This window comes from Oncorhynchus clarkii, chromosome 19 (genome assembly GCF_045791955.1).
Source record: "Oncorhynchus clarkii lewisi isolate Uvic-CL-2024 chromosome 19, UVic_Ocla_1.0, whole genome shotgun sequence".
Taxonomy (NCBI): Eukaryota; Metazoa; Chordata; class Actinopteri; order Salmoniformes; family Salmonidae; genus Oncorhynchus; species Oncorhynchus clarkii.
Genome location: NC_092165.1, coordinates 4,491,652 through 4,516,876, shown reverse-complemented (window position 1 = coordinate 4,516,876; position 25,225 = coordinate 4,491,652). Strand labels below are relative to the sequence as shown.

The 25,225-nt window shown below is 45.5% G+C and overlaps 1 protein-coding gene across 1 annotated transcript in view; it reads left to right on the top strand.

Annotated features, from left to right (window-relative positions):
- Positions 1-24,163, top strand: part of LOC139374619 (neuronal acetylcholine receptor subunit non-alpha-3) — a 28,200-nt gene extending 4,037 nt beyond the window's left edge. The window contains exons 2-10 of the mRNA XM_071115649.1: positions 8,309-8,460; positions 10,867-10,911; positions 13,123-13,232; positions 14,605-14,736; positions 19,956-20,059; positions 20,640-20,917; positions 21,163-21,353; positions 21,672-21,888; positions 22,546-24,163. Coding sequence (XP_070971750.1) covers positions 8,309-8,460; positions 10,867-10,911; positions 13,123-13,232; positions 14,605-14,736; positions 19,956-20,059; positions 20,640-20,917; positions 21,163-21,353; positions 21,672-21,888; positions 22,546-22,689 — 1,373 coding nt within the window. The 3' untranslated portion in view covers positions 22,690-24,163. The remainder of the gene's footprint in view (positions 1-8,308; positions 8,461-10,866; positions 10,912-13,122; positions 13,233-14,604; positions 14,737-19,955; positions 20,060-20,639; positions 20,918-21,162; positions 21,354-21,671; positions 21,889-22,545) is intronic.
- Positions 24,164-25,225: the final 1,062 nt, after the last annotated feature.

Genomic DNA, 25,225 nt, shown 5'->3' with positions numbered 1-25,225 from the left:
GACCCCAGATACAGTATGCTGCTAGGAAACAGTACAACCTGTCAGGCACAATGCGTGCACACACACACACACACACACACACACACACACACACACACACACACACACACACACACACACACACATACACACACACACACACACACACACACGTACACACACACACACACACACACACACACACACACACCTCGAGGGAGGATGAGAGATGAGGGACAGGGTTAACCTTTTTGAAAAGTGTTACATTCCTCTTGGGTCCTTGTCCCTTTGCATTGTGGGTAAACAACAGTTGAGATGGAGAGGTTGAATATACCTAGAGGTCGAAGGTCTATATCTGGAGACCATCTGTGTGTTTTACACTGTAGCAGACTGATCTTTTGTGTGCTCACAGTTATAGCCACTGTCCATGGTGCTGAACTCTCTTATGCTTTACACTGTAGTAGACTGGCCTTTTGTAGACTGGCCTTTTGTACAGTGCTGTGGCTATTTCTTCACTTTACAAACTCAGAGATTCTCTTAAAGGGGCAATCTACAGTTGCGACATCCATTTTTGGACAAAATTATTGATACGTACCCATTGATTCTTGAAGAATTCTAATGTCGGAACCTAAAATATAAGCTTGTTCTACTCCAATGTTTGTTAACAAAAGTAAATGTATTCTATCTATAATTGTGATGTCGTGGACGGTCAGCCCTTGCATTCATAGCTCTGTTTATGAATATGAGAGTGTTTCCATTTCTCCAGCCCCACCCAATCGCAGAGAGCTGTGGGGGGAGAGCTGTGGGGATGGGGGGGGGGGGGGGGGGGGGGGGGGGGTGGAAGGGTTCATGACTTCTCACGCTGACATGTAGCTGTGTTTCTATCTGTTCACTTCTCCAGCGCATTGTCCGCCTCCCAAATGACACCCTATTCCCTGTATCGCCCCATAAGGCTCTGTTCAAAGTAGTGTACTATGTAGGGAATATGAGGCCATTAGGGGCACAAACATTGTTTCCATCTCCCTTCTCGGTGGTAGGCAGTGTCATGGCTCTATTGTGAGCAGATGGTGCCAGGGTCATGCGGCCGTACCAATTATACCCCCCCACACCCCCAACACAAACACACACACACAAAGTTTCAGTCAAACACCAAACACAGTCTCAGTCAAAGAGACTCTAGATTCAAATCAAGACTTATATATATGATGCAATGCAAAGCAATAACAGTCAGGTATTCAAGAACACACATACATACACACACACACTCACACTCACACGAACACACACACACACACACACACACACACACACACACACACACACACACACACACACACACACACACACACACACACACACACACACACACACACACACACACACTGTGAGGTAGAATCTCCAGAATAAGCTGGACAGTAGCTTTACTGATTCCCATCTCCTATTACAGAGACAAGGCAACCTCCAGACTATTCCCAACAGAGGACTTTACTGACCTATCACAGATGGGAATGGTCTCAAACAGAATAGAAACATGGAATGAAGGTGGGATAAATACAATTACTGCAACAAACATGTAAAGGATATGATAGAAGACAATAGCAATAGAGAGTAACAATAACAGAGGACTGTACAAATACACTGCCACAGTGAATGGTTGGCTATTACATAGTAACAGGCAATAACAGAGGACTGTGGAAATACACTACCACAGTGAATGGTTGGCTATTACATAGTAACAGGCAATAACAGAGGACTGTGGAAATACACTACCACAGTGAATGGTTGGCTATTACATAATAGCAGGCAATAACAGAGGACTGTGGAAATACACTACCACAGTGAATTGTTGGCTATTACATAGTAACAGGCAATAACAGAGGACTGTATGAAGTGGATAACAGATAGATCATAGAAAATACTGGCTAATTATCACTGACGGTAATATAAGTAATAACACAATAGTAACAATATGGAGAAACTAAGCAACACCAGCTATTAGCACACAATGCTACAATAACACCAGGTATACTAGCGCACAATGCTACAATAACACCAGCTATACTAGCACACAATGCTACAATAACACCAGCTATACTAGCACACAATGCTACAATAACACCAGCTATACTAGCACACAATGCTACAATAACACCAGCTATACTAGCACACAATGCTAAAATAACACCAGCTATATTAGCACAACCTTTTTTTTATTATTTAACCTTTATTTAACTAGGCAAGTCAGTTAAGAACACATTCTTATTTACAATGATGGCCTAGGAACAGTGGGTTAACTGCCTTGTTCGGGGGCAGAGCGACAGATTTTTACCTTGTCAGCTCGGGAATTCAATCTAGCAACCTTTCGGTTACTGGCCCAAAGCTCTAACCAGTAGGCTACCTGCCGCCCAATGCTACAGTAACACCAGCTATACTAGCACACAATGCTACAATAACACCAGCTATACTAGCACACCATGCTACAATAACACCAGCTATACTAGCACACAATGCTACAACAACACCACCCATACTAGCACACAATGCTACAATAACACCAGCTATACTAGCTCACAATGCTACAATTACACCAGCTATACTAGCTCACAATGCTACAATAACCCCAGCTATACTAGCACACAATGCTACAATAACACCAGCTATACTAGCACGAAATGCTACAATAACACCAGCTATACTAGCACACAATGCTACAATAACCCCAGCTATACTAGCACACAATGCTACAATAGCACCACACACACACACACACACACACACACACACATGCACACTCTCTCTCTCTCTCTGGGCTATAGGAACCATACAGTGTGATATATTTATTGCTATTTCCAGGGTTGGTGATAGTCTGCTGCTCTCCCATCCATAAACACATCACCAGGATAGGAGGACACACACACATATACATGTGCATACACAACACGCACAACACAACACACACACCATCCACATGATGGAGGGTCCCACTCACCACTGCCATACAGACTACAGCTACAGTGCTGTTGATGCAGTTATTCTGTTGATGTATTAGTTCATCTCCTCTAGCTATCATGGCCCTTCAGAGAGATAGGGGTGTGTAGGGCAGGAGGGCCGTTGATTGGTGGTGGCCCTTCAGAGAGATAGGGGTGTGTAGGGCAGGAGGGCCGTTGATTGGTGGTGGCCCTTCAGAGAGATAGGGGTGTGTAGGGCAGGAGGGCCGTTGATTGGTGGTGGCCCTTCAGAGAGATAGGGGTGTGTAGGGCAGGAGGGCCGTTGATTGGTGGTGGCCCTTCAGAGAGATAGGGGTGTGTAGGGCAGGAGGGCCGTTGATTGGTGGTGGCCCTTCAGAGAGATAGGGGTGTGTAGGGCAGGAGGGCCGTTGATTGGTGGTGGCCCTTCAGAGAGATAGGGGTGTGTAGGGCAGGAGGGCCGTTGATTGGTGGTGGCTAGAGAAGGTAAATACATTTGAGTCAGTCTCCTTTAGTCAATTAAAAGAATGGCAGACTCGTAAACAACACATGCTGGGCCTCTTACAGTGTTCATCTCTCTCTCTCTCGCTCTCTCTCTCTCTCTCTCTCTCTCTCTCTCTCTCTCTCTCTGTCTCTCTCTCTCTCGCTCTCTCTCGCTCTCTCTCTCTCTCTCTCTCTCTCTCTCTCTCTCTCTCTCTCTCTCTCGCTCTCTCTCTCTCTCTCTCTCTGGCTCTGTCTCTGCCTCTCTGGCTCTGTCTCTGCCTCTCTCTCGCTCTTTCTCTGCCTCTCTCTCGCTCTCTACCTCTCTCTCTCTCTCTCTCTCGCTCTCTCTCTCTGGCTCTGTCTCTGCCTCTCTCTGGCTCTGTCTCTGCCTCTCTCTCGCTCTTTCTCTGCCTCTCTCTCGCTCTTTCTCTGCCTCTCTCTCGCTCTCTGCCTCACACTCTCTCTCTCCCTCACTCTGTCTCTCTCTCACTCTTTGTTCAACTCTTTCTCTCTCTCTCTGTCTCTCTCTCTCTCTCTCTCTCGCTCTCCTTCTTCCTCTCTCTTTCCTCTGTCTCAGAGACAATGAATGTGGTAATGTGAGGCTAGTGTTTTGGGTCCCTCTGTTTCTGTCCTCCTCTTATCTGCTCTCTCCACATCCCTCCCTTTCTCTATTCATTTTTTCACACTCCATATCCTTCTCTCTCTATCCCACACCAGGGGTTCAGCCACAGCCAAACACCACACACTAATACCAGTGAGCTCTCAAAGCATTTAACACAATCCGTGTGTGTGTGTGGTTGTGTGTGCGTGTGTGTTAAGTTACTATCATTCAGCTCTCTGTGGCTAAGACTAACATAGACTGTAACACTCACTACTCAAACCATGTAATGTAACATTGAGTGTATGTATCTCTCTCTAGTGTAGATACATTCTAATCACTAAGGGTTCTAAAGGGTTGATGATGATGTCATGTTATTATAGTCTAAAGGGTTGATGATGATGATGTCATGTTATTATTGTCTAAAGGGTTGATGATGATGATTCATGTTATTACTGTCTAAAGTTTGATGATGATGTCATGTTATTATTGTCTAAAGGGTTGATGATGATGTCATGTTATTATTGTCTAAAGAGTTGATGATGATGTCATGTTATTATTGTCTAAAGGGTTGATGATGATGATGTCATGTTATTATTGTCTAAAGTTTGATGATGATGTCATGTTATTATTGTCTAAAGGGTTGATGATGATGATGTCATGTTATTATTGTCTAAAGGGTTGATGATGATGATGTCATGTTATTATTGTCTAAAGGGTTGATGATGATGTCATGTTATTATTGTCTAAAGTTTGATGATGATGTCATGTTATTATTGTCTAAAGGGTTGATGATGATGATGTCATGTTATTATTGTCTAAAGGGTTGATGATGATGATGTCATGTTATTATTGTCTAAAGGGGGTTGATGATGATGTCATGTTATTATTGTCTAAAGGGTTGATGATGATGTCATGTTATTGTTGTCTAAAGGGTTGATGATGATGTCATGTTATTATATGTACTTAACTCTCTATTCTCTAGTACTTCTCTACACGTATTAATCATATGTCCACTTCCATCAGCATGACATGAGATCCCTCTGTCCTTGGCCTCACACACACACACACACACACACACACACACACACACACACACACACACACACACACACACACACAGAGGGAGAATTAGTCAGTCTGAGCTCTACATGTATTTTTACGTAAAGGAAAGGAAACATGTACTTCCTGCTTCCTTCACATTGTGAGGCAGTACTATATATAATCTGTTAGGACAGGGTTTTAGTGCTTCACTGTGTCATGTCCAGTGGATGAGTGAACACGTCGCTCTGTGCTCGACTAGAATTCCTGTGCGATTGTCTCCTTGTCCGAAGTGATCATGTCAGCGTGATCATTTCGTCAGTCTGGGGAGCTCAGAGGTGTTCTCTGAGCTATGGCCAGCTGTCTGTGTGTGTGTGTGTGTGTGTGTGTGTGTGTGTGTGTGTGTGTGTGTGTGTGTGTGTTCATGCTGTACTCTGTCTCTGAAGGCCTCTACCTTCCTGAGAACCTTTCTCTGTTTCTTGGGTTTTGTTTCTATAAAGACATTGACATCCTTGTTAACTAACCCTCTCATTTCAATTCAAAGGCCTTTATTGACATGGGGTATTTGCCAAAGCAAGTGAAATAAATAAGAAACAAAAGTGAGATGAACAATAAAAATGAATAATAAACATTATACTCACAACAGTTCCAAAATAATAAAGACATTTCAAAAGTAATATTATTTATATATACAGTGTTGTAACGATGGGCAAATAGTTATAGTACCAAAGGGAAAATAAATAAACATAAATATGGGTTGTTTTTACAATGGTGTTTGTTCTTCACTGGTTGCCCTTTTCCTGTGGCAACAGGTCACACATCTTGCTGCTGTGATGACACACTGAGGTATTTCACCCAGTAGATATGGGAGTTTATCAAAATTGGATTTGTTTTCAAATTCTTTGTGGATCTGTGTAATGTGAGGGAAATATGTGTCTCTAATATGGTCATACATTTGGCAGGAGGTTAGGAAGTGCAGCTCAGTTTCCACCTCATTTTGTGGGCAGTGAGCACATAGCCTGTCTTCTCTTGAGAGCCAGGTCTGCCTACAGCAGCCTCTCTCAATAGCAAGGCTATGCTCACTGAGTCTGTACATAGTCAAAGCTTTCCTTAAGTTTGGGTCAGTCACAGTGGACAGGTATTCTGCCACTGTGTACATTCCGTTTAGGGCCAAATACAGTGCCTTGCGAAAGTATTCGGCCCCCTTGAACTTTGCGACCTTTTGCCACATTTCAGGCTTCAAACATAAAGATATAAAACTGTATTTTTTTGTGAAGAATCAAAAACAAGTGGGACACAATCATGAAGTGGAACGACATTTATTGGATATTTCAAACTTTTTTAACAAATCAAAAACTGAAAAATTGGGCGTGCAAAATTATTCAGCCCCCTTAAGTTAATACTTTGTAGCGCCACCCTTTGCTGCGATTACAGCTGTAAGTTGCTTGGGGTATGTCTCTATCAGTTTTGCACATCGAGAGACTGAAATTTTTTCCCATTCCTCCTTGCAAAACAGCTTGAGCTCAGTGAGGTTGGATGGAGAGCATTTGTGAACAGCAGTTTTCAGTTCTTTCCACAGATTCTCGATTGGATTCAGGTCTGGACTTTGACTTGGCCATTCTAACACCTGGATATGTTTATTTTTGAACCATTCCATTGTAGATTTTGCTTTATGTTTTGGATCATTGTCTTGTTGGAAGACAAATCTCCGTCCCAGTCTCAGGTCTTTTGCAGACTCCATCAGGTTTTCTTCCAGAATGGTCCTGTATTTGGCTCCATCCATCTTCCCATCAATTTTAACCATCTTCCCTGTCCCTGCTGAAGAAAAGCAGGCCCAAACCATGATGCTGCCACCACCATGTTTGACAGTGGGGAGGGTGTGTTCAGGGTGATGAGCTGTGTTGCTTTTACGCCAAACATAACGTTTTGCATTGTTGCCAAAAAGTTCAATTTTGGTTTCATCTGACCAGAGCACCTTCTTCCACATGTTTGGTGTGTCTCCCAGGTGGCTTGTGGCAAACTTTAAACAACACTTTTTATGGATATCTTTAAGAAATGGCTTTCTTCTTGCCACTCTTCCATAAAGGCCAGATTTGTGCAATATACGACTGATTGTTGTCCTATGGACAGAGTCTCCCACCTCAGCTGTAGATCTCTGCAGTTCATCCAGAGTGATCATGGGCCTCTTGGCTGCATCTCTGATCAGTCTTCTCCTTGTATGAGCTGAAAGTTTAGAGGGACGGCCAGGTCTTGGTAGATTTGCAGTGGTCTGATACTCCTTCCATTTCAATATTATCGCTTGCACAGTGCTCCTTGGGATGTTTAAAGCTTGGGAAATCTTTTTGTATCCAAATCCGGCTTTAAACTTCTTCACAACAGTATCTCGGACCTGTCTGGTGTGTTCCTTGTTCTTCATGATGCTCTCTGCGCTTTTAACGGACCTCTGAGACTATCACAGTGCAGGTGCATTGATACGAAGACTTGATTACACACAGGTGGATTGTATTTATCATCATTAGTCATTTAGGTCAACATTGGATCATTCAGAGATCCTCACTGAACTTCTGGAGAGAGTTTGCTGCACTGAAAGTAAAGGGGCTGAATAATTTTGCACGCCCAATTTTTCAGTTTTTGATTTGTTAAAAAAGTTTTAAATATCCAATAAATGTCGTTCCACTTCATGATTGTGTCCCACTTGTTGTTGATTCTTCACAAAAAAATACAGTTTTATATCTTTATGTTTGAAGCCTGAAATGTGGCAAAAGGTCGCAAAGTTCAAGGGGGCCGAATACTTTCGCAAGGCACTGTAGCATTCTAGTTTACTCAGTTTTTTTGTTAATTCCTTCCAATGTGTCAAGTAATTATCTTTTCATTTTCTCATGATTTGGTTGGGTCTAATTGTGTTCCTCTCTCTCTCTCCTCGCTCTCTCTCTCCCTACTGTTCTCTAAATTTTCCTCTCTCTCCTCTCGCCTTCTCCCTCCACCTCTTCTCCTCTCTTTCTCTCTCACCCTCTCCCTCCCTCCACCTCCATCTTCTCTATCTCCCTCTTTCTCTCCCCCTCTCTCTCTCTCTCTCCCTCTCTCTCTCTCTCTCTCTCTCCCTCGCTCCCTCTCTCTCTCTCCATCTCTCTCCATCTCTCTCCATCTCTCTCCATCTCTCTCTCCCTCTCTCTCTCTCTCTCTCTCTCTCTCTCTCGCTCTCTCTCTCTCTCCCTCTCTCTGTCGCTCTCTCTCTCTCTAGCTCCAGAGGAGTTTGTGTCTCTGGCTGAGATGGAGGATGCCTTGTTGAGGAACCTGTTTAGAGGGTATCAGAAATGGGTCCGACCCGTTCTGCACGCTAACGACACCATCACAGTACGCTTCGGACTCAAGATCTCACAGCTGGTGGACGTGGTGAGAACTTACACGCCTTACTGTCCCCTGGGAGATGAATACTCTGAACAGTCACATTCCATCACCTCATCCTCACAAATCAGACAGAGAGAGAGAGGGAAGGAAGGAGGGATGGAGGTGGGGGAGAGAGATTCATGGGGAAGAGAGAGAGAGAGGGAGGGAGGGAGGGAGGGAGGGAGGGAGGGAGGGAGGGAGGGAGGGAGGGAGGGAGGGAGGGATGGAAGTGGGGGAGAGAGATTCATGGGGAAGAGAGAGGGAAGGAGAGGAGGGGTGGAGGTGGGGGAGAGAGAGGGAAGAATGAGAGGAGAGAGGGAGGGAGGGAGAGGGAGGCGGGAGCTGGGGGAGAAGGGGTGGAGGTGGCTGGAGAGAGGAGATGATGATAGCCAGGGCAGAAGACGTTGGAGGGAATGTTCCTCTCCTACTGTCTTACCATGATCCTGATCTGTCCTACTGTCTTACCATGGTCCTGATCTGTCCTACTGTCTTACCATGGTCCTGATCTTTCCTACTGTCTTACCATGATCCTGATCTGTCCTACTGTGTTACCATGGTCCTGATCTGTCCTACTGTCTTACCATGGTCCTGATCTGTACTACTGTCTTACCATGATCCTTATCTGTCCTACTGTGTTACCATTGTCCTGATCTTTCCTACTGTCTTACCATGGTCCTGATCTGTACTACTCTCTTACCATGATCCTGATCTGTCCTACTGTCTTACCATGGTCCTGATCTTTCCTACTGTCTTACCATGGTCCGGATCTGTCCTACTGTCTTACCATGATCCTGATCTGTCCTATTGTGTTACCATGGTCCTGATCTGTCCTATTGTCTTACCATGGTCCTGATCTTTCCTACTGTGTTACCATGGTCCTGATCTGTCCTACTGTGTTACCATGGTCCTGATCTGTCATATTGTGTTACCATGGTCCTGATCTGTCCTACTGTGTTACCATGGTACCCTCACTCTTTACCTCATTTCTCTGTCTGGTGGAGTTGGTTACTGCAGTTTTTTTTGAGAAGAGGGGATGACAGGAGGAGGACAAGAAGAGAGGTAAATGGAAGGAGGAGGACAGGAAGAGAGGTAAAGGGAAGGAGGAAGATAGGAAGAGAGGTAAAGGGAAGGAGGAGGACAGGAAGAGAGGTAAAGGGAAGGAGGAGGACAGGAAGAGAGGTAAAGGGAAGGAGAAGAACAGGAAGAGAGGTAAAGGGAAGGAGGAGGACAGGAAGAGAGGTAAAGGGAAAGAGGAGGACAGGAAGAGAGGTAAAGGGAAAGAGGAGGACAGGAAGAGAGGTAAATGGAAGGAGGAGGACAGGAAGAGAGGTAAAGGGAAGGAGGAGGACAGGAAGAGAGGTAAATGGAAGGAGGAGGACAGGAAGAGAGGTAAAGGGAAGGAGGAGGACAGGAAGAGAGGTAAATGGAAGGAGGAGGACAGGAAGAGAGGTAAAGGGAAGGAGGAGGACAGGAAGAGAGGTAAAGGGAAGGAGGAGGGGAAATGAGAGAAAGGTGGTTCATTTGACGGCAATGGAAGATACAGGGAGGAGAGAGAGGAGAGAGGAGAAGAGTAGAGCGAGGGTCATCCTAAAAGGAGGGAGGAGTAAAGGATAGGAGAAAATATGGTTACTCTGAGAGGAAGGAGTGAGGAAAGGGGGGAGAGAAGAAGAGAGAGGAGGTAGAGGAGGTTTTAAAGTGTCCTCTCTCTCACCCTCTTGCTCTCTTCTCTCGCCCTCTTTCCTCTCTCTCTTTCTCTCTCTCTCTGTCTCTAATGGGACCATTGGGCCGAGAGGAGCTAGATAGCATCGATTATTTACACTGACCTCCACAAACACACACACGCACACACAGACACAAACACACACACGCACACACACACACACACACACACACACACACACACACACACACACACACACACACACACACACACACACACACACACACACATACACACACACACACACAAGCACGCACGACCACTCTCTCTCTCTAAATTGTTCCCTGTCCCTCTCTCTAACTCTTAACATCACAAACACACAACTGTGTGAACCACATTGTTCCTCGTCCTTGTGAGGCAGTCACACACTCATCTCTCACATTCCTGTAATGACTACATACTGCCACCTTGTGGTAATTTTACCAAAATGCACCAATCTGCCTAAAACCCACCTCTGACCATTGATTCAGTCAGGTAGACAGACATTCATTCTGCCCCACTGCCTTTCTGGGACACAGAGAAACCATGACATGTGTGCCATGGATTTTCACTCCAGTCTACTTTGACTGACATCCTTCCAAACTTCTTCAACTTCTAATCATGCATTCTGTCTTTCATCAAAAACTTTGCTTTTAGTCATGCAGACATTGTTCATAATGCATATTCCTTCTCTTCTCTTCTTGTTCTGACAGGATGAGAAGAATCAGCTGATGACTACTAATGTCTGGCTATGGCAGGTAAGGACCAATCAGCTGATGACTACTAATGTCTGGCTATGACAGGTAAGGACCAATCAGCTGATGACTACTAATGTCTGGCTATGACAGGTAAGGACCAATCAGCTGATGACTACTAATATCTGGCTATGACAGGTAAGGACCAATCAGCTGATGACTACTAATGTCTGGCTATGGCAGGTAAGGACCAATCAGCTGATGACTACTAATGTCTGGCTATGACAGGTAAGGACCAATCAGCTGATGACTACTAATGTCTGGCTATGACAGGTAAGGACCAATCAGCTGATGACTACTAATGTCTGGCTATGACAGGTAAGGACCAATCAGCTGATGACTACTAATGTCTGGCTATGACAGGTAAGGACCAATCAGCTGATGACTACTAATGTCTGGCTTTGACAGGTAAGGACCAATCAGCTGATGACTACTAATGTCTGGCTATGGCAGGTAAGGACCAATCAGCTGATGACTACTAATGTCTGGCTATGGCAGGTAAGAACCAATCAGCTGATGACTACTAATGTCTGGCTATGGCAGGTAAGGACCAATCAGCTGATGACTACTAATGTCTGGCTATGACAGGTAAGGACCAATCAGCTGATGACTACTAATGTCTGGCTTTGACAGGTAAGGACCAATCAGCTGATGACTACTAATGTCTGACTATGACAGGTAAGGACCAATCAGCTGATGACTACTAATGTCTGGCTATGGCAGGTAAGGACCAATCAGCTGATGACTACTAATGTCTGGCTATGGCAGGTAAGGACCAATCAGCTGATGACTACTAATGTCTGGCTATGGCAGGTAAGGACCAATCAGCTGATGACTACTAATATCTGGCTATGACAGGTAAGGACCAATCAGCTGATGACTACTAATGTCTGGCTATGGCAGGTAAGGACCAATCAGCTGATGACTACTAATATCTGGCTATGACAGGTAAGGACCAATCAGCTGATGACTACTAATGTCTGGCTATGGCAGGTAACGACCAATCAGCTGATGACTACTAATGTCTGGCTATGGCAGGTAAGGACCAATCAGCTGATGACTACTAATGTCTGGCTATGACAGGTAAGGACCAATCAGCTGATGACTACTAATGTCTGACTATGACAGGCAGCATCTCTACTGTAGTTTGAACACAAAAGGCCTCTGTTGTTAATGTTGTAATATTAATGCTTCAACAATGTCTTCATAGAGCTTCACTTGTTTCTAGAAGACTTCAAAATGGTGTTGTATTTATGTAGCAGTGTTATACCTCAGCAGTTCATGCCTGTATTGGTATTATTGTAATGATGTGTTATAATGTCATGTCATATTGTTATGTTATAATGTCATGTTATAATGTTGTAATGTTATGTTATAATGTCATGTTATAATGTCATGTCATAATGTTATGTTGTAATGTTATGTTATAATGTCATGTCATAATGTTATGTTGTAATGTCATGTTGTAATGTCATGTTATAATGTCATGTCATAATGTCATGTTGTAATGTCATGTTATAATGTCATGTTATAATGTCATGTTATAATGTCATGTCATAATGTTATGTTGTAATGTCATGTTGTAATGTCATGTTATAATGTCATGTCATAATGTCATGTTGTAATGTCATGTTGTAATGTCATGTTATAATGTCATGTCATAATGTTATGTTGTAATGTCATGTTGTAATGTCATGTCATAATGTTATGTTGTAATGTCATGTTGTAATGTCATGTTATAATGTCATGTCATAATGTCATGTTGTAATGTCATGTTGTAATGTCATGTTATAATGTCATGTCATAATGTTATGTTGTAATGTCATGTTGTAATGTCATGTCATAATGTTATGTTGTAATGTCATGTTGTAATGTCATGTCATAATGTCATGTCATAATGTTATGTTGTAATGTTATGTTGTAATGTTATGTTGTAATGTTATGTTGTAAAAGTATGTTATATTGTCATGTTATATTGTTATGTTATAAACATATGCTATATTGTTACGTTATATTGTCATGTTATAAAAGTATGTTATATTGTCATGTTATATTGTTATGTTATAAACATATGCTATATTGTTACGTTATATATTCATGTTATAAAAGTATGTTATATTGTTATGTTGTAATGTTATGTTATTTAGTTATTTTATAATGTTACGTTGTAATGTAATGTTCTATTGTTCTGTTATAATGTTCTATGTTCTGTAGGAGTGGGTGGATGTGAAGCTCCAGTGGAACCCTGATGAGTATGGAGGAATCACCTCTATCAGAGTTCCCTCTGAAACAATATGGCTGCCAGACATCGTCCTCTATGAGAAGTGAGTCCGCACTACTTCCTGCTTCCTATGGGCTCAGCTCTGTGTTTTCAGACTTTCTTTGATACTTTATTGTCCCTGAAATCAATGGATGCTTTCTTAGAACCTGCTTTACAGTTTAGATACTTGTAAGACAACTCTTCACTCTAATTGATAACATAGTGTATAACATAGTACTTCTGATAACTTTTCTTCCTCTTCACTTCATTAATGTTAGCAGGGTTAGCATGGAGGTCTATTATAATCATTTATGTTAGCAGGATTAGCATGGAGGTCTATTATAATCATTCATGTTAGCAGGGTTAGCATGGAGGTCTATTATAATCATTTATGTTAGCAGGGTTAGCATGGAGGTCTATTATAATCATTTATGATAGCAGGATTAGTATGGAGGTCTATTATAATCATTCATGTTAGCAGGGTTAGCATGGAGGTCTATTATAATCATTTATGTTAGCAGGGTTAGCATGGAGGTCTATTATAATCATTCATGTTAGCAGGATTAGCATGGAGGTCTATTATAATCATTCATGTTAGCAGGATTAGCATGGAGGTCTATTATAATCATTCATGTTAGCAGGGTTAGCATGGAGGTCTATTATAATCATTCATGTTAGCAGGATTAGCATGGAGGTCTATTATAATCATCTATGTTAGCAGGATTAGCATGGAGGTCTATTATAATCATTCATGTTAGCAGGGTTAGCATGGAGGTCTATTATAATCATTCATGTTAGCAGGGTTAGCATGGAGGTTTATTATAATCATTCATGTTAGCAGGGTTAGCATGGAGGTCTATTATAATCATTCATGTTAGCAGGGTTAGCATGGAGGTCTATTATAATCATTCATGTTAGCAGGGTTAGCATGGAGGTCTATTATAATCATTTATGTTAGCAGGATTAGCATGGAGGTCTATTATAATCATTTATGTTAGCAGGGTTAGCATGGAGGTCTATTATAATCATTCATGTTAGCAGGGTTAGCATGGAGGTCTATTATAATCATTCATGTTAGCAGGGTTAGCATGGAGTTCTATTATAATCTAGTATCGTTTTAGGAAAACCAGCGCTACCACGCAGCATCCTGAAAAGTTCTGCTGGTTCTTTTCAATAGCCTCATCGTCTTTTGTTGTGTGCTTTAAAATGTGTCTAATGAACACAACTCACCAACTAACTTCCCCTCCTTCCCTCCCTTCCTTCCTCCCTCCCTCCCATCTCTATCCTCACCCCTCTCTCCCTATCCCCCTTCCTCCCTCCCTCCCTCCCATCCCTATCCTCGCCCCTCTCTCCCATCCCTATCCTCACCCCTCTCTTCCTATCCCCCTTACTCACTCACTCACTCCCCCCCCCCCCCCCCCCCCCCCCGCCCCCAGTGCTGACGGGCGTTTCGAGGGCTCCCTGATGACCAAAGCCATCGTGAGGTCAGACGGGACAATCAGGTGGACCCCTCCGGCCAGCTACAAGTCTTCATGCACCATGGACGTCACCTTCTTTCCCTTCGACAGGTGGGACTGACCGCTGGACTCACACACACACACGAACGCTCACACGCACACAACATACACACATGAACACACACAAGCTCACACACACATAAACACTAACATGGAAGCACATACACACAGACACACACACACACTAATCAACCAAACAATCCATCAGTCCTACCTGTCGGACGGGAAGAAGGTGACATCCATGATTATCTCTGTTTTACTATATCACTTTATCCATGATTATCTCTGTTTTACCATATCACTTTATCACTATCATTTATAAGATTTGTTGTGTCACTTCTTCTCCTTTATCACTCACTCTCTCCTTCCTTTTGGTTGGCTGGTTGATTGGTTGATTGATTGGTTGATTGATTGGTTGATTGGTCAATTGGTAGATTTGTCGATTGGTTGATTTGTTGATTGGTTGGCTGATTGGTTGATTGAGATGTGACTGGTGTATATTTTTTTGTTAAAAAAACAACATTTAAAAAAATATATAACTTCTTTGTTATAAATACTTTAATATAAAGTCAATTTAACAACACAGACAGAACTGCAGTCACCACAGACATAATGATTCCCCTCCCCAACACAGACAGAACTGCAGTCACCACAGACATAATGATTCCCCTCCCCAACACAGACAGAACTGCAGTCACCACAGACAGAACGTTTTCCCCTCCCCAACACAGACAGAACTGCAGTCACCACAGACAGAATGTTTCCCCTCCCCAACACAGACAGAACTGCAGTCACCACAGACATAATGTTTTCCCCTCTCCAACACAGACAGAACTGCAGTCACCACAGACATAATGTTTCCCCTCTCCAACACAGACAGAACTGCAGTCACCACAGACAGAATGTTTTCCCCTCCCCAACACAGACAGAACTGCAGTCACCACAGACATAATGTTTCCCCTCCCCAACACAGACAGAACTGCAGTCACCACAGACAATGTTTCCCCCTCCCCAACACAGACAGAACTGCAGTCACCATAGACATAATGATTCCCCTCCCCAACACAGACAGAACTGCAGTCACCACAGACAGAATGTTTTCCCCTCTCCAACACAGACAGAACTGCAGTCAACACAGACATAATGTTTCCCCTCCCCAACACAGACAGAACTGCAGTCACCACAGACATAATGTTTCCCCCTCCCCAACACAGACAGAACTGCAGTCACCACAGACAGAATGTTTTCCCCTCCCCACCACAGACAGAATGTTTTCCCCTCCCCACCACAGACAGAATGTTTCCCCTCCCCAACACAGACAGAACTGCAGTCACCACAGACAATGTTTCCCCCTCCCCAACACAGACAGAACTGCAGTCACCATAGACATAATGTTTCCCCTCCCCAACACAGACAGAACTGCAGTCACCACAGACAGAATGTTTCCCCCTCTCCAACACAGACAGAACTGCAGTCACCACAGACAGAATGTTTCCCCTCCCAACACAGACAGAACTGCAGTCATCACAAAACATTCTGTCTGTGGTGGGGAGGGGAAAACATTCTGTCTGTGTTGGGGAGGGGAAAACATTCTGTCTGTGGTGACTGCATTATGTCTGTGTTGGGGAGGGGAAAACATTCTGTCTGTGTTGGGGAGGGGAAAACATTCTGTCTGTGTTGGGGAGGGGAAAACATTCTGTATGTATTGGGGAGGGGAAAACATTCTGTCTGTGGTGACTGCAGTTCTGTCTGTGTTGGGGAGGGGAAAACATTCTGTCTGTGGTGACTGCAGTTCTGTCTGTATTGGGGAGGGAAGAACATTCTGTCTGTATTGGGGAGGGGAATACATTCTGTCTGTGGTGGGGAGGGGAAAACATTCTGTCTGTGGTGACTGTAGTTCTGTCTGTATTGGGGAGGGGAAAACATTCTGTCTGTATTGGGGAGGGGAAAACATTCTGTCTGTATTGGGGAGGGGAAAACATTCTGTCTGTGGTGACTGCAGTTCTGTCTGTGTTGGGGAGGGGAAAACATTCTGTCTGTGGTGACTGCAGTTCTGTCTGTATTGGGGAGGGGAAAACATTATGTCTGTGGTGACTGCAGTTCTGTCTGTGTTGGGGAGGGGAAACATTCTGTCTGTGGTGACTGCAGTTCTGTCTGTGTTGGAGAGGGGAAAACATTCTGTCTGTGGTGACTGCAGTTCTGTCTGTGTTGGGGAGGGGAAACATTATGTCTATGGTGACTGCAGTTCTGTCTGTGTTGGGGAGGGGGAAACATTGTCTGTGGTGACTGCAGTTCTGTCTGTGTTGGGAGGGGAAACATTCTGTCTGTGGTGACTGCAGTTCTGTCTGTGTTGGAGAGGGGAAAACATTCTGTCTGTGGTGACTGCAGTTCTGTCTGTGTTGGGGAGGGGAAAACATTCTGTCTGTGTTGGGGAGGGGAAAACATTATGTCTGTGGTGACTGCAGTTCTGTCTGTGTTGGGGAGGGGAAAACATTCTGTCTGTGGTGGGGAGGGGAAAACATTCTGTCTGTGGTGGGGAGGGGAAAACATTCTGTCTGTGCTGGGGAGGGGAAAACATTCTGTCTGTGGTGACTGCATTATGTCTGTGTTGGGGAGGGGAAAACATTCTGTCTGTGTTGGGGAGGGGAAAACATTCTGTCTGTGTTGGGGAGGGGAAAACATTATGTCTGTGGTGACTGCAGTTCTGTCTGTGTTGGGGAGGGGAAAACATTCTGTCTGTGGTGGGGAGGGGAAAACATTCTGTCTGTGGTGGGGAGGGGAAAACATTCTGTCTGTGTTGGGGAGGGGAAAACATTCTGTCTGTGGTGACTGCATTATGTCTGTGTTGGGGAGGGGAAAACATTCTGTCTGTGTTGGGGAGGGGAAAACATTCTGTCTGTGTTGGGGAGGGGAAAACATTCTGTCTGTGTTGGGGAGGGGAAAACATTCTGTCTGTGTTGGGGAGGGGAAAACATTCTGTCTGTATTGGGGAGGGGAAAACATTCTGTCTGTGGTGACTGCAGTTCTGTCTGTGTTGGGGAGGGGAAAACATTCTGTCTGTGGTGACTGCAGTTCTGTCTGTATTGGGGAGGGAAAAACATTCTGTCTGTATTGGGGAGGGGAATACATTCTGTCTGTGGTGGGGAGGGGAAAACATTCTGTCTGTGGTGACTGCAGTTCTGTCTGTATTGGGGAGGGGAAAACATTCTGTCTGTGGTGGGGAGGGGAAAACATTCTGTCTGTGGTGGGGAGGGGAAAACATTCTGTCTGTGTTGGGGAGGGGAAAACATTCTGTCTGTGGTGACTGCAGTTCTGTCTGTATTGGGGAGGGAAAAACATTCTGTCTGTATTGGGGAGGGGAATACATTCTGTCTGTGGTGGGGAGGGGAAAACATTCTGTCTGTGGTGACTGCAGTTCTGAATGTTTTCCCCTCCCCAATACAGACAGAACTACAGTCACCACAGACAGAATGTTTTCCCCTCCCCACCACAGACAGAATGTATTCCCCTCCCCAATACAGACAGAATGTTCTTCCCTCCCCAATACAGACAGAACTGCAGTCACCACAGACAGAATGTTTTCCCCTCCCCAACACAGACAGAACTGCAGTCACCACAGACAGAATGTTTTCCCCTCCCCAATACATACAGAATGTTTTCCCCTCCCCAACACAGACAGAATGTTTTCCCCTCCCCAACACAGACAGAATGTTTTCCCCTCCCCAACACAGACATAATGCAGTCACCACAGACAGAATGTTTTCCCCTCCCCAACACAGACAGAATGTTTTCCCCTCCCCACCACAGACAGAATGTTTTCCCCTCCCCACCACAGACAGAATGTTTTCCCCTCCCCAACACAGACAGAACTGCAGTCACCACAGACAGAATGTTTTTCCCTCCCCAACACAGACAGAATGTTTTCCCCTCCCCAACACAGACAGAATGTTTTCCCCTCCCCAACACAGACAGAATGTTTTCCCCTCCCCAACACAGACATAATGTTTTCCCCTCCCCAACACAGACAGAACTGCAGTCACCACAGACAGAATGTTTTCCCCTCCCCAACACAGACAGAACTGCAGTCACCACAGACAGAATGTTTTCCCCTCCCCAATACAGACAGAACTTCAGTCACCACAGACAGAATCTTTTCCCCTCCCCAACACAGACAGAACTGCAGTCACCACAGACAGAATGTTTTCCCCTCCCCAATACAGACAGAATGTTTTCCCCTCCCCAACACAGACAGAGCTTCAGTCACCACAGACAGAATGTTTTCCCCTCCCCAACACAGACAGAATGTTTTCCCCTCCCCAACACAGACATAATGTTTTCCCCTCCCCAATACAGACAGAATGTTTTCCCCTCCCCAACACAGACAGAACTGCAGTCACCACAGACAGAATGTTTTCCCCTCTCCAACACAGACAGAACTGCAGTCACCACAGACAGAATGTTTTCCCCTCCCCAACACAGACAGAACTGCAGTCATCACAGACAATGTTTTCCCCTCCCCAACACAGACAGAATGTTTTCCCCTCCCCAACACAGACAGAACTGCAGTCACCACAGACAATGTTTCCCCCTCCCCAACACAGACATAATGTTTTCCCCTCCCCAACACAGACATAACTGTAGTCACCACAGACAATGTTTTCCCCTCCCCAACACAGACAGAATGTTTTCCCCTCCCCAACACAGACATAACTGCAGTCACCACAGACAGAATGTTTTCCCCTCCCCACCACAGACAGAACTGCAGTCACCACAGACAGAATGTTTTCCCCTCCCCAACACAGACAGAACTGCAGTCACCACAGGCAGAATGTTTTCCCCTCCCCAATACAGACAGAACTGCAGTCACCACAGACAGAACGTTTTCCCCTCCCCAACACAGACAGAACTGCAGTCACCACAGACAGAATGTTTTCCCCTCCCCAACACAGACAGAACTGCAGTCACCACAGACAGAATGTTTTCCCCTCCCCAACACAGACAGAACTGCAGTCACCACAGACAGAATGTTTTCCCCTCCCCAATACAGACAGAACTGCAGTCACCACAGACAGAATGTTTCCCCTCCCCAATACAGACAGAACTGCAGTCACCACAGACAGAATGTTTTCCCCTCCCCAACACAGACAGAACTGCAGTCACCACAGACAGAATGTTTTCCCCTCCCCAACACAGACAGAATGTTTTCCCCTCTCCAACACAGACAGAACTGCAGTCACCACAGACAGAATGTTTTCCCCTCCCCAACACAGACAGAACTGCTCCATGAAGTTTGGCTCGTGGACCTACGACGGCAACATGGTGGACCTGGTCCTTGTGGACCACTACGTCGATCGTAAGGACTTCTTCGACAACGGTGTGTAGGAATAAAATACTCTTGAAGTAAAACGTCTTGCTACTCCAAAAGCTTCAGAAGTCACGCAGCAAGATACTTGTTCTGACTACAGTAATATCTCACGGGTATACAGTGTATAGAGGGAAACGTAAGTTAATACATGTTGGTTCAAGACACCATTTCTACAAGAAACAGCAGGTAACTAACCCGGTTTGTCAGTCTCTTCCCACCACAGTTGATGAAGACGTTAATCAGTATGACAATGTCCTCTCTATTTTTTTACCTTTATTTAACTAGGTAAGTCAGTTAAGAACAAATTCTTATTTTCAATGACGGCCTAGGAACAGTGGGTTAACTGCCTGTTCAGTTACTAGTCCGACGCTCTAACCACTAGGCTACCCTGCCACAATCATTCAATATGCTGAAGATAGTTTGGGGGAATGTTGTCAGCTGGGGGATTTGAACATGCAACCTTTCGGTTATTAGTCCAACACTCTAACCACTAGGCTACCCTGCCGTCCCAAATATCCAATGTGAATGTGGTCCCATTATCCAACAACATTAAAGATGACATGCGATCACTGATCCAATTCCCTTACAGGTGAATGGGAGATCCTCAACGCCACCGGCGCCAAGGGCAGCCGGAGGGACGGTATCTACTGGTACCCCTTCGTTACCTACTCCTTCATCCTCAAGAGGCTTCCTTTGTTCTACACACTCTTCCTCATCATCCCCTGTCTCGGTCTGTCCTTCCTGACCGTGTTGGTGTTCTACCTCCCGTCTGACGAAGGAGAGAAGCTGTCTCTGTCCACGTCGGTCCTGGTGTCTCTCACTGTGTTCCTCCTCGTCATAGAAGAGATTATACCGTCCTCCTCCAAGGTCAGTGGAGGTCGCTGGGGACTGTCTGTCTGTGGAACGCTCTTGAGCCGTTTTAAACTACTTTGCCAAGCCGAGCTGTATTACAGGGTCGGCCATTGTTGTTGGTACCGTACTGGAAATGACCATGTGCCAAGAGAAAGGCAGTCAAGTACGGTTCAGCTTGGCCCTGTAGTGGGAATCAGGTATTGTTGTACTCTTTAGAGATGTGATGTCATGAACATGTTATTTATGTATTCATCACCAAGGTGATCCCTCTGATTGGAGAGTACCTCCTCTTCATCATGATCTTCGTCACCTTCTCCATCATTGTCACGGTGTTTGTCATCAACGTCCACCACCGCTCCTCAGCCACCTACCACCCCATGGCCCCCTGGGTAAAAAACCTCTTCCTCCAGAGGCTACCCAGACTGCTTTGCATGAGGGGACACACTGACAGGTACACACACAAACACACCTTCTCTTTTTTCCAGTTGATTACCAATAATTGATTGGATTGATCTTTTATAATTCAATTCAATAACAAATGAATACAATCTGATTTTAGAAGATAAGATGAAAATATATTGAGGGAATATAACAACTGTAGTTCAACCCTGATGTGAATAAATAAAGAATAATAATTAGATATTGTTGATATATATTTTATGATTTTCTTTCATTTAATGGAAAGTAAGAGAGAAGTGACTACGTACTTTATTCCTGAATAATCAACGTTGTGATTGTCGTGATTAGTGGTAACTGGTGTAATTGCTAGGTACCACTACCCAGACATTGAGCTGCGTAGCCCAGAGCTGAAGCCCCGCGGAGGTCCAGGGAGGAGGGGGGCGTCGGGCCAGGGCCAAGCCCAGCAGAGAGGCCCTGTCGGGGGGAAGGAGGATGAGAACCATGCCTGGTTGGCCATGCTGGAGAAAGCCACCAACTCGGTACGGTACATCAGCCGTCACATCAAGAAGGAACACTTTATCAGAGAGGTAGGGGTGTGTCTGTGTAACTGTCTGTCTCTATATCTTTTAGTTTTCAGATGGGGACATTTTTTTCTTATTGTTGAGATCATTCTCTTTCCCTCCCTCCCCCTCTCTCTCTCACGCTTTCTCTCACGCTCTCTCTCACGCTCTATCTCCCCCCCTCGCTCTCTCCCCCCCTCTCTCTCTCCCTCTCTCTCCCTCTCTCTCTCGCGCTCTATCTCTCTCTCTCTCTCTCTCTCTCTCTCTCTCTCTCTCTCTCTCTCTCTCTCTCTCTCTCTCTCTCTCTCTCTCTCGCTCTCTCTCTCTCTCTCTCTCTCTCTCTCTCTCTCTCTCTCTCTCTCTCTCTCTCTCTCTCTCCCTCTCTCTCTCTCTCTCCCTCTCTCTCTCTCCCTCTCTCTCTCTCTCCCTCTCTCTCTCTATCTCTCTCTCTCTCTCTCTCTCTCTCTCTCTCCCTCTCTCCCTCTCTCTCTCTCTCTCTCCCTCTCTCTCTCCCCCCACTCTCTCTCTCCCTCTCTCTCCCTCTCTCTCTCTCTCTCTCCCTCTCTCTCTCTCTACCTCTCCCTCTATCTCCACCCCCCTCTCTCTCTCCCTCTCTCTCCCTCTCTCGCTCTCTCCCTCTCTCTCTCCCTCTATCTCCACCCCCCTCTCTCTCTCTCCCTCCAGGTGGTGCAGGACTGGAAGTTTGTGGCTCAGGTGTTGGACAGGATCTTATTGTGGGTGTTCCTCACTGTCTCCATACTGGGTACCATCCTCATCTTCACTCCAGCCATCACTTTGTACCTGACCACTCCCCCCTTCAACACATAGACCCTATCAGTAGACCCTAACCCCTATAGACATAATCAGTAGACCCTAACCCCTATACCCTACCACCTACACCCTACAACACATAATCAGTAGACCCTAACCCCTACACCCTACCACCTACACCCTACACCCTACCACCTACACCCTACAACACATAATCAGTAGACCCTAACCCCTACACCCTACCACCTACACCCTACACCCTAACCCCTACACCCTACAACACATAATCAGTAGCCCCTAACCCCTACACCCTAACCCCTACACCCTACAACACATATTCAGTAGACCCTAACCCCTACACCAGGGTTCTTCTATATTGGTCCTGATGGGCCCAAACACTTCTGGTTTTCATCCTCTCCTTCTAATAAGAGACTAGTCCAGTCCTGGGACACCAGGTGAGTGCAACTGACTAGAATTGAACAGCCCTGCTCTACACCCTAAGCCCTACACCCTAAGCCCTACACCCTGCCTATTTCAGGGGTATTCAAATCTTACCCAACGAGGTCCGGAGTACTGCTTGTTTTCAGATTGTTATTTGAGGGCTCTACTCCCTAACCCAGTGTTTCCCAATCCTGGTCCTATGTATCCAGAAGGGTGCACATTGTGGATTTCCCCCAGCACCAACACACCTGATTCCACTAATCAGGTTTGCAGTGTGTTGGTGCCAGTAGTGTAAAATACTGGTTGGTGCTGGGGCCAGGACCAGGATCAGTAAACACTGCCCTAACCCCTACACCCTACATCCTAACCCCTACACTCTACATCCTAACCCCTACCATCCTAACCCCGACACCCTACATCCTAACCCCTACACCCTACATCCTAACCCCTACACTCTACATCCTAACCCCTACCATCCTAACCCCTACACCCTACATCCTAACCCCTACATCCTAACCCCTACATCCTAACCACTGCACCATACATCCTAACCCCTACCATCCTAACCCCTACACCCTACATCCTAACCCCTACATCCTAACCCCTACGCCCTACATCCTAACCCCTACATCCTAACCACTGCACCATACATCCTAACCCCTACCATCCTAACCCCTACACCCTACATCCTAACCCCTACACCCTACATCTTAACCCCTACATCCTAACCACTGCACCATACATCCTAACCCCTACCATCCTAACCCCTACACCCTACATCCTAACCCCTATATCCTAACCACTACACCCTACATCCTAACCACTGCACCATACATCATAACCCCTACCATCCTAACCCCTACACCCTACATCCTAACCCCTACACCCTACATCCTAACCCCTACACCCTACATCCTAACCCCTACACCCTACATCCTAACCCCTACACCCTGCATCCTAACCCCTATATCCTAACCACTACACCCTACATCCTAACCACTGCACCATACATCCTAACCCCTACCATCCTAACCCCTACACCCTACATCCTAACCCCTACCATCCTAACCCCTACATCCTAACCCCTACACCCTACATCCTAACCCATACACCTTACATCCTAACCCCTACCATCCTAACCCCTACATCCTAACCCCTACATCCTACCATCCTCATCTCTTCAGATGTACCTTAGTGCCAGACATTGGAGATCCTGACCAAGTCCCCGACCACTGCTCTCAACACCTGCTAAGTACCTCACAGCCCCCCATCCCCAAGACCTCCAAACCATATGCAACGGAGTTGGAATCACTACCTTTTCTACGGCGTGACGCTACGACGCTGGGGGTCAAGAGGGGGGTCATGTGTATTTACGAGGCAGAGGATCCCTGGTTGGTTGGAGCCCAGGGACATGGGAGGAAGCTATTCTGTGACGCTTGTTACACAACTCCAAGCTTTACCCCAACTCTAGCCCCAGTCACCAACCCCTAACCCCTAACTCTCTCTCTCTCTCTAGCCCCAGTCACCAACCCCTAACCCCTAACTCTCTCTCTCTCTCTCTCTCTCTCTCTCTCTCTCTCTCTCTCTCTCTCTCTCCTTCTCCCTCTCTCTCTCTCTCTCTCTCTCTCTCTCTCTCTCTCTCTCTCTCTCTCTCTCTCTCTCTCTCTCTCTCTCTCTAGCCCCAGTCACCATCCCCTAACCCCTGACCCTAGAGGTCGCCCTCCAAATTTTCCTTTGGAAGAATCTAAGTCTATCGCGACCTCTTCACCCTTGAAGCCCTAACCCCTATACCTGCAAGTGGAATTCAACTTCCTTGTCCAAAAAATACACCACGTAATGTAATTATGACTACTGTACATCATCACTGATAGCCTGGGTACCAGTCTGTTTGTGCTAACGTTCCACTCCATCGTCATGTCATGTTTGGCACTTGACACCGAGTACACTGAGTGGAATGTTAGCACAAAACAGATCTGGGTTTCAGGCTACATTACTAAAAGGACTTCACCTCCAAACTGTACAACACATAGTCACTTGTTTACGTAACTATATACAACATAGCCTGATGGCCAGTCTGTTTGTGCCATCACTCTAAATCCTCCTCACTCATCGTCTTGCCAATTGGCTAGCCTGGTCCTAGATCTGTTTGTGC